The following is a 9,878-nucleotide window of genomic DNA, read 5'->3' as shown; positions in this document are numbered from 1 at the left end:
TGGGTCGTGCTCGTGCTGGCCCGACTCAGTCGGGCCGTGCCGTGCCGTGCCACGCGCTCGGCCTAGGCACGACCCGTAATCTCGTACCGTGCCTGAACCGTGCCTACAGTATCGTACCTCGGGTTAACTCAGTAGACATGACTCATTTAGACATCTTTAAACACAATTAGTACGTGTATGTTTATAACTTACTCCTTGCAATTTTAAGGGCCAATCTGAAGTATACGTCATCTGTACTTGTGACTCCAAAGTTGATGGAGCGTATCAGACACCGATTAGGAACACAACTTCTATATGCAAGCATTGATCTCCCCTTTGTTCACAAATTTACAAGCAAGGGTTGTTAGTTTTGGTTTCATACAAGGATCTCGGATATTACAGATTTAACCAAACTATGTTCCTTACCCGTACCATCTACTCATTTAGGTTAAACAAATAGCTCGCATAGTTGCATGTTCGTTATATGTACATCAATGCAAGTTCTTCTAATTTCTCCGTCTCCCACCTAAAATATGACAAATGGTAATTTCACACATAGCAAAATTGATATATAGTTTCGTTCGCTCACCTTCCTTATGATTTTTTTCATCTCTCCTTTTAACCTGAATCTCAATATAAATAAACGAGATAAGCTATGCGTGCGCATCCACGTGTAAAAATTTCCCTTTGCAGCTATATCTGCACTGGGCATCCTTTGACAACTATACCTGTAGCAGTTGGGCAAGAAGCCAGAGGGCATCCATCTAAGTGATTGCCCCACCAGTCGAAACCAATGTCCTGCAAGCCTAGGCAGAAGTAAATCAGGACAGCCATGAACGCCAGACCAGCATCCAGTGCGCCCGAAAGCAGGTAATTGTGCCGCTCCCACCAGCTGCGCCGATGCCGGTAGACCACATAACCTGACAGGAACCCAACAAGTATCCATGTGGTGTAGTTCACTGCCGTAGCCGGCGGCATCTGGTTGCTTGCGCCGATGAGCACAGGCATGTTGACGAGCAAGATCCAGCTCCGGCGCGGGAACGCCTTGTGCGCGAGCCACACGAGGAGGGGGGCAATGGCGCCACCCAGGAAGAACCAGTTCACCGCCGAGTAGTTGCCCAAGTCGCCAAAGATTCTGCGCGGGCTAATGAGGCCCCATATGACGGATGCGTCGTAGAACACGTGATCGCCCGGGCAGGTCCAAGGGCTCCCGGGTGGTAGGAGCTCGGTGTTGCAGATGTTGGGGACTGTCTCCATCAGCCACCATGCTGTTCCAATGTCCACAACCGCGGCGATCAGAGATCCCACCACCTATATATGTCATGCATGTTCCAGGGAGGGAGAGGTGATCAGTGCCATGACATGCATCGTGTGCGCACGTATTTGTGTAGGATAAAATTAAAGGAATGACAGGCACTCTGGTGCTAGAGGATCGGAGTTTACCTGAGCCATAAACATGGTCCTTGGGGGAATCTTCATGTAGTGACCCAGCTTAAAGTCTTGCAGGAACATCAGGGACTGTTTCATGCTGATGTAGCCATAGACCTTGAAACACATGTTTGCAACGGGTCGTCCGGGGTACAAGTACCCCATGATGTACTCCGTGATCACGTTCAAGCCTGGAGTCTGCATGCAACGATCACAAGAAGAAGGTCGATCAAATGCTCGCTCAGAGCAAGGTACTTAGTAGCCTTGGTAGCGCCTGCAATTGCACCCGTAATAGCGGTAGTGGGGTATAAATGCTACCGATGCAAGGTAGTGGTGAAGCTTAGCGAATTAGAACTTAGCAGCCGCTATTGTGCTTGTAAGATCACTTTAGCGATCGTTATATATTTAGTTATGGTTACGGTTCATTCTTAGATCATTATTTCTTTAAAATTTAAAATTAAAATTTTTGTTGTCTTATTACCTTGTTGTAGATCCAAGTTATGCTTCTAAACTCTAAGTTTAATTGACTAGTCTATTTTGCATGAATGATTTCTATGAATGGAGGAAGTTATAATATATATGCTATTACATAAAAATTTAGGTGTTTTTCAAGTACTGCTATTGGAACTTAGCGCCCGCTATCTGCTATACGGTACCCTAATGCAAATCCGTTGCAACCCCGCTATATATCCGCTATTTGTTAGCTTGCTGTACCTGGTTCGTTGTGGCTTTGATTATCCCGATTGGGAGGGTGAAGAAGAAGGCAATGGCACATGCCAGCAGAACACCCCACCATGGCAACTGGAGTTGCTCAATGTAGTACTCGCAAGCAAATACGGTGATGGCGATGTTTCCGACAAGGATGCAGATGAACCACCACCCAGGGACCTGCTTATATCTCCTCATAAGCTTTGTGTGGATGTCGAACCTTGTATCTTGGAAAGCTGATTTACTTAACTGCCAAGTTTCACTGGGCACAAGTATCGAAAATTAATTGTTAGCTGCGATGCGATGCGATGCTTACTCTTCCTTAACACAAACTGGCAAAATTTACAGAAGAAATTACCTTCCATGGAAGAGGAGCACATGGACGACTGTCGCGGTAAGGGATGCGAAACCAACACCATATGTGACAGCAAAGAGAGTGCTGAGGTACAGCGGGCCGTTCTTCTCGTAGGCCTCGATATCAAATTGGAAATGGGGGTCCACGATACTCGAGATGTTGTACTTTTGGCCAGTTGAGGTGAAGAGGCCATCTGAGAAGATGGGGAAGGTTTGCGCCTTGTAGACATTGAGCCAGTATGCAATCGGCGTGACAATGTACATGACGATGAAGAAGCCTGCGGCGACGTTTGCGGTGGCAAACCAAGGGCTAGCGAGAGGGCTCCCGAGGTAGGCGGAGATGGCGGACCAGTCGAGACCAATTGCGCCGATGCCGAGGCCTCTGAGACCCGAGCCGAGCTGCTGGGCGAGCACGGAGCGGGGGAAGATCCAGCAGATCCAGGAGAGGGAGGTGAGCATCTGGAACAGGTAGCCCGGGAAGATGTAGTAGGCGAAGCTGCAGACGAATGCCACCACGAAGAACTGGTTGCGCGTCAGGCCACCTTTGCGCCGCTCTTCTTTCTCATGAAGTGCCCTGGAGAGCAGATGCGTTACTTAAATTGATCATATTGCAAACTTTTTCCTGTTTTATGAAAACAAAAGGTGTACTTTTTTACTGTGCCATGTTCAATCAATGCTTATTTCAGATGTCAATATTTGAGCTCCAAATGTATCTGAACTCTTGGCTGATGAAAGAATTATACTACCTGAACAGGGAAACCTGCACGAGGTTGGACGGCCACCACATCGCCGCCGGCTCCACCAGATACCGCCGGAACATTCCGGCCCACCCGAACCCCAGGACCTGTCGACACACAGACACCAGCAATCAGCTCGCACAGCACGGAACAAGACTTTGGCCTAACTGTGTACGTATATGATGCACGACGTGGGAACCTGGGTGGTGATGACGACCACGAGGGAGACGAAGAGGGAGATGTGCTTTCCGTAGAAGACGCGGACGGCGGTCACGATATGGATGGCGTAGACGCTGCCGGCACCGGAGTTGGCGAAGATGGTGATGAGCACGTGCTCCTTCACGTTGAATGGCCCCGGGTTGAGGGAGAACTCCCACGGACGCCCACGGAAGAAGGCGCGCTCCGGCAGCGCCGCGGCCATGAGGTGGCCCAGCGGCACCACCGCGATCTGCGCTGAGATGGCCGTGATGCTCAGGGGCTCCTTGCGGTACCAGAAGAACTGGTTCAGGAACGACAGCACGACGCACGACGCCGTGCCCAGCACCCACATCCGGAACGTCAGCACTGGCATGTCCGGGTCGTCGCCCACTGGCACCGTCAGCGCCACCTGCTCGATCGGCGAGTTCTCCTGCTCCACGCTGTCCTCCGGCGAGCTGCGCGACGGCGATGGTTGCACTGCGTGAGGAGAGGAGACCGATGATCAGCGGTGACGGTGCGTGCAAGTAAAACGGCTGAGGTGATGGGAGCTCGCCGGGCTTACAGAGCGGGGAGGTGATCTCGTCGTCATCTTGGGGGTGCTCCTCAGGAGCGGATGCCATCGCAGAGTGGAGAGCGCAAGGAGATGCCGCAAACAGGATCTCGATCCTCTCTGGGCTCACCGTGGAGTACTAGTTATACACGAATATTACAAATACGACTCCATAGAGAGTCCATAAATATAGACGACTCCTTCTACTTATAATTTTACACTATCAATAATAGCTTATGATTTTTTACTTCCTTATTAAATAGTTTTTTCACGTAAATATATGTCTCTCATGTCAAATTTTCTAACCAGTGGTATTAGATTGTTGCTCCCGTTCCATATTGTTGCACCGTCGGATTTCGCGCTGCCACAGAAGGTCTTCATCCAAATTTATCGTTTTCGTCGTCGTTGCTTGGGATTCCACATTATCGCGCTTGTCTGCCAGCCATCGTGCGTAGTTCGACACATGTCTAGAATAGCTCTGAGACATGTTGATTGCGTTCGACCTCGCTCTGTGTTTATCAAAAATGCGGCGATGCGAATCGCATCGCCGTATTTCTCTCGCTCAATTGCCATCAGAAACCACCGATCTGCTATCACCTCGTTGGGATCCGACTTTGCCCTCGCCGTTCGCCTACCGTCGCTGCTGGCTATCATCGTACCTCCGCCGGCCTGCACATCGACACTGCTAGCCGCTGGCGTGCCTCTAGACCCGGCGCCACAGGAGTACGACGGATCTTGTCTGCATAGAAGATCCAGTCGGTGCGTAAGCGCTGGTTTCAGCAGTGGGGATAGGTTAGTTTTTTATCCAAATATTGCTATGCGCACATAGTAAAGTGTACCGGAAATTTTGTGCGCATAGTTTTTTGTTAAAAATTGCTACGTGCACACACATCGTACCATGAAGTCTTTTCCTTCAGAACCTACCCTTTTTTTATTGTAATTTTACTCCACTAATATATCTGCCAAATTTGATATTGAGAAGTTCGATGATAGGATCAATTTTCTCATATGATAGGTGTAGATAAAAGTTATTCTTACACAAGTAAGTATATGAAGAGTGTTGCTAACTAAATCGGTGAATATGTCAAATGACAGATAAGAGTAATTAGATGAAAAAACACTCATCCATCAGGGTTTCGGAAATAATTTCTTTATGAGCATCTTTATTTGAATTTTGAGGATGAGGTTTGTTGGATAATGACTTAAACACTTTAGAAGTATAAGTCTTAGATAAATACTACAATTATTCCTAGTCGATAAGTTACAGTTCATATATAAATATCCTTTCTACCGTCATTTTCAAATAGTCTTATTGTAATCAATAATTTTATCCTCATTGACTTTATGAATAAACGAACATATATTTGAGCACGCCTCCTAGAGTACAATTGTTTGAAATCTCTCTGAGATTTTAGACACCGGTGTGAGCACAACAGCCGCCGAAATTTGGGGAGGGAGGTTTTTGGGGTGGGGTGGTTCGGGTACGAGATTTAGAGGGAGACTGTGGGCAGCGGCTAGACCGATGGTGGGCGGCGGCTTGGCGGTGCAACAAGGCGACGACGGTGGCGACGCCAGTGCCACAGACGGCATGCAGGCGGTGGGTAGGGTTGGCGGCATGAGAGGTTAAAAATAGATTGGTTAGTAAGAGAGGGGCGGTGACGGCAATCCGGTGACGAGAGAGCCATTGGAGGTGGCCGGAGGTTGTTGGGGCGAGAGAGCACTATGAGAGGAATATATAGTCGGGGAGAAAAAAGCAGAAGAAGGAAAAAGATGAACTGTAACTGTTTGGTTTTTGACTATTAGATTGGAATCGGATACTTGTAATTCATCGCTGAAAAAAAATCATTAATTTCAGGCATATGAAATTCAGTGACACCCATAGTTGAGTGGTTTTCGGCCGAGAAAGCAACTGAATATTGAGTAGATAGGAGCGGGAGGAATCAGGCTGCCCCGTATTTTAATTCGAACCCAGCTACGCGACCCGATTCGATGTTTCCACATGCTGAAGTGGTTCGGGGCGGATCATGACGTTGTTAACCACTACAATTGTTTAATAATCCCTTTTGCCCTCTCTTCTTTGTGACACACAATTCTGACAAGGGAAATACAAATACTTGGTGAACAACTCAATTGTACAACTTGGCTGAATTTGATTCACAGGTGAACCGTTCGCTGAAATGATTTAACACGTCCAAATCCTGAGTTGCAATGGAGCTGTATCAAACGGGTTGTATCAACAGCATTGCTCTTCTACATGCAAGAGAGGAAAAAAATCATCAAGAAAAGTTTGGGATCTAACAGTTCCGATCCATCTAAATTTTACAGCCGAAAGGAAGTTACAAATAATACCTGTGCGGTTGTAGCACGCGTGCATGACTGCTCGCGTTGGTAAGTTTAATTATAACATCCCGCGTAAACGTATTTGTTGTTAGATAATGCCTCGATACTCACGTCGCCTGAAGCCATCAACTGTAAAAAAGTTTATTGCAGTGGTTCGTATAGCTGATTGGAATAGTTGCATATTTTACGGTCCCTTCTTGCTGTCAAAAAATTATTGCAACTAAATTGTTTTATTGCCGTGTGTCTGTTAATGATCAAAGTCGTGTAAAAGAAAAATCTGCAGAACAAGCAATGATACATCAAGCAACCGACGCTAGAAAGAAATGTTAGTTATGTTTAATAATATGATTACAATTTCTCCTGATCCCATCTTACTAGACCTCTCTGAAACCAAACGGAAACGGAAACTACGTGGCTCCAATCAGTTCACAGGAACGAAAAGAGAAGAAACGCCGGTGGGCCCATCCACGTGCCGGACCACGTAATCCAATCACGGTAGGTATTTTTCGTTAGTTATTAATCGCACGGACAAGTGTACCCGTCAATGTACGAATTCTAGGACATGTTTGGTTTGGTCAAAGCTTTTTCAAAAGTTTTTTAAAAAGTTGCTGTTAAAAAATTAATTATAAAAAATTGTTTTTAATTGATTTTTTATACGAATGAAATGTATAATATATATAATATCTCTTAAAATATCATCTCTCACAAACTATAAAAGCTCTTCTAGACCAGCTTCTAACTTTTAGTAATAATAACAGTTTTTGTCAGCTTTTGGTTCTCAAAAACTATTTTTAGAAACAGACTATTTGATTCACCTTTATGATTCTAAATAGCAAAAGCCAACAGAAACTGAACTAAACATGACTCTAGACTCTCGGAGGGCTTCCTACATGACGACCAAGCAATCCCCCACCTAATTGTACCCTAACCTGCCATGCAACCAAGTGGCGGGGCCCACCAAATCACATGTTGTCAACAAGTGCCTCTTGTCTTTTCATGTGCTCAGCTTGTCCATGCACGCATTCTTATCCCAACCACACCATTTCTTTCCCTAAACTACCCCTCGATCGTCGAGTCTTTCGAGAGTATATTGGTAATCCTTATGGTACAATGAGAGATTTCAGCACACGAGACGAGATGGCGGGTACGGGTAGGCCCGCTAGGGGGAACCCGATTGAACTACATGGTACATGGGTCCGACATGGGTAGGTAGTTTTCGAGGCTTGTCAGTGATGTTGGCGTCCATCCATTACTTTTCACTCTAGCTTTCAGCAACAGGAACACGACACTAATGAATGCCATTCTTGAGGATAAACTATTCTTCTTTGCCACCATTTGCCTTATTTGAATGGATTGCACCCATGGTGTGTTCATCAACAAGACTAGACACCATGTGTGGAGGTGTCATTTTACTAAGGCCCTGTTTGGATCCCCTGAATTGGGTCTAGAATCGCAGAATATAAATTGAATTCCATGGGTAGGTGTGTTTGGCTGGCACTGGAATTGGAATCAGCATTTCAGTCTAAATTCATATCGCCCCGATCTCTACTGCCCCAAATTCCTCCCCACAACTTGTCAATTATCTGGAAAGTCGCTCGCTCTCGACGCTCTGTCACCCTGGCCCCAAAACATGCGACGGACCTCATCCCTTACGTCCTCCCCTCCTCACTAACGATGAGCTCCTCTTTGTCGGCGACGATCTCCTCCTCATCATAGATGAGGTGATCTCTTCCTTCCCCTCTCCTCATCTCATCCACTATGTTGAGCCCTTTCCTGCCCCATCCGTACGCAACTCTGGATGTCACCTTTAGCCAACGTTCAACCCCGTCATCTCTCAACTTCGCATGTCTCACGTCTGCACTACGACACTACCTCTCCGTCAAACCCCAAAAGTTCAAACTTCATTTAGCAGACGAAGGTGGAGCCAAAGGTGAAGTTGGCGAAGGGAATAAACATGGCTTGACTTCACTCACACGGGAGACGTCAAACTTTAATCCAACAACCAGCGATGCTTGTAGTTGTATCGATGGTTCTTTTACTATTTACGATCACTTTGTTGTCGTTAACTCGCTTGTAAAATAGTTAAACTTATACTTTGGCGATAAAACTAATTGGACCCATGTAATATAACGGGGAAAGTGAGAATGGAGAAGGGAATAATTATTCCAATAGTTATCTCATATATTCTGGTAGTGTTCTAGGTTATTGTTCATCTTGTTGGGAATTTTTTCTCTCGATTTGAATCCCTTACATTCTGGTGATCTTATTATACCAATTCTTCAAAGTTCAAACCTCTGCATTGAGAGGTCTTGACAAGGGTATCAAAGCTCCGGCTCTTTCCTCAGAACATTGGATCGAACTTGCGTAGGTGAGGGTTGGATGTAGCCACTTGTGGTCTGTTCTATAAAATCCCTGAGCTGACAGCGAGTTACAGATCTGGAGACGGTTCTTAACTAGGCTGACTTGGTGAAGTTTGGTAGGACATCCAATGGTAAAATCTCTAAGCCAAACCAGTTCAGAGGCGGCAGTAGATCATGTTCCTTAGGCATAAAGTGAGGATTTAATCCGAGCTAACCTAAGGAGTTGTTGTATGGTAAGAACGAGAGGCCAAAGATCACAAGCAGAAATGGGATCTAGCAAGGAGGAGGCGCTGAAGCTGGAGATCATACAAATCAAAGGTGATTTGGCCGAGTTGAAGAGATTAATGGGGGCCGGGGGGGATGACTGAAATCAAGAAACTGTTGATGGCGATCACTAATGGGATCAACCCGGGAACTGGTAACAATTTTAGTGGCATCAATGGAGAGGCATCATCAGGAAGCAACACCACCAAAAGTGCTGGAAACTAGGTAAATTCGACCAATCCTAGAATTCATGTTTCCTCTGAAAATGAATCTAGGATTGTCTTTACTAGTGGTGAAACTATAACCATGAGGCCAACCTATTATGGATTAAGAATCAAGTATTAGCTCCTAGTGCTGTTATAATGTACACAACCTTTGTCAGACCTACAAATGTTTTAGATCAACATCAAAGTAACAAATTCACTTACAGTAATGTAAACCACAATGGATTAAACCCTTATGGGATTGATGGGTATACATTATCAAATTCACGGTAGCACCATAACTCCTTCCAGGGATACAGTTGAGAGATAACCTTAGAGAAGGTTCCTTCAACAATGATAGAGGTCCACAATCACTATGCTGAAGCTTGTATCAGAGGACCATGACTAAAATTGCCTTTATTCAGTGGTGAATCTCCTCTTAACTGGATAAGGCAATGTGAGAGGTTCTTTGAGGTTATAGGTACTCATGTTGATCAATGGGTAAATTTTGTCACCATACATTTTTCAAGAAGAGCAGATAACTGGTTTAATGGATTGGAGTACTCATGTCATGAGCTTAGTTGGCAACAATTGGGGTTGATGGTAATACACATGTTCTCTAAAATGGGTGTCGATGAAGTTATCTCCAAATTTCAATCACTGCAGCAAACAAGTATCGTGACTACTTATATTGACAAATTTGAAAAATGTTTAGCATTGCTAAAGAGAGACCATCCATACATATAGGAATCCTTCT

At 45.5% G+C, this 9,878-nt stretch overlaps 1 protein-coding gene across 1 annotated transcript; it reads right to left on the bottom strand.

Annotated features, from left to right (window-relative positions):
- Positions 1-513: 513 nt before the first annotated feature.
- On the bottom strand, positions 514-4,114 carry LOC133928392 (oligopeptide transporter 7-like). Its single transcript, XM_062374703.1, has 7 exons — positions 3,967-4,114; positions 3,406-3,881; positions 3,216-3,313; positions 2,474-3,043; positions 2,122-2,377; positions 1,423-1,605; positions 514-1,290 (listed from the first exon to the last, which is right to left on the bottom strand). Exons 1-7 carry the CDS (start codon positions 4,022-4,024, stop codon positions 673-675), a joined length of 2,259 nt encoding a protein of 752 aa, XP_062230687.1. The 5' UTR covers positions 4,025-4,114; the 3' UTR covers positions 514-672.
- Positions 4,115-9,878: the final 5,764 nt, after the last annotated feature.

This window comes from Phragmites australis, chromosome 9 (assembly GCF_958298935.1).
Source record: "Phragmites australis chromosome 9, lpPhrAust1.1, whole genome shotgun sequence".
NCBI lineage: Eukaryota > Viridiplantae > Streptophyta > Magnoliopsida > Poales > Poaceae > Phragmites > Phragmites australis.
Note: the sequence above shows the minus strand (reverse complement) of the source record. Positions and strands in the feature narration are given on the sequence as shown.

Excerpts from the sequence above, each read along its gene's own strand:
- LOC133928392 (XM_062374703.1), bottom strand. The coding sequence starts at position 4,024 with ATGGCATCCGCTCCTGAGGAGCACCCCCAAGATGACGACGAGATCACC. Across the intron at positions 3,882-3,966 it reads CGAGATCACCTCCCCGCTCT|TGCAACCATCGCCGTCGCGC; the intron begins GTAAGCCCGGCG and ends CTCCTCACGCAG. Across the intron at positions 1,606-2,121 it reads TCAAAGCCACAACGAACCAG|ACTCCAGGCTTGAACGTGAT; the intron begins GTACAGCAAGCT and ends CGTTGCATGCAG.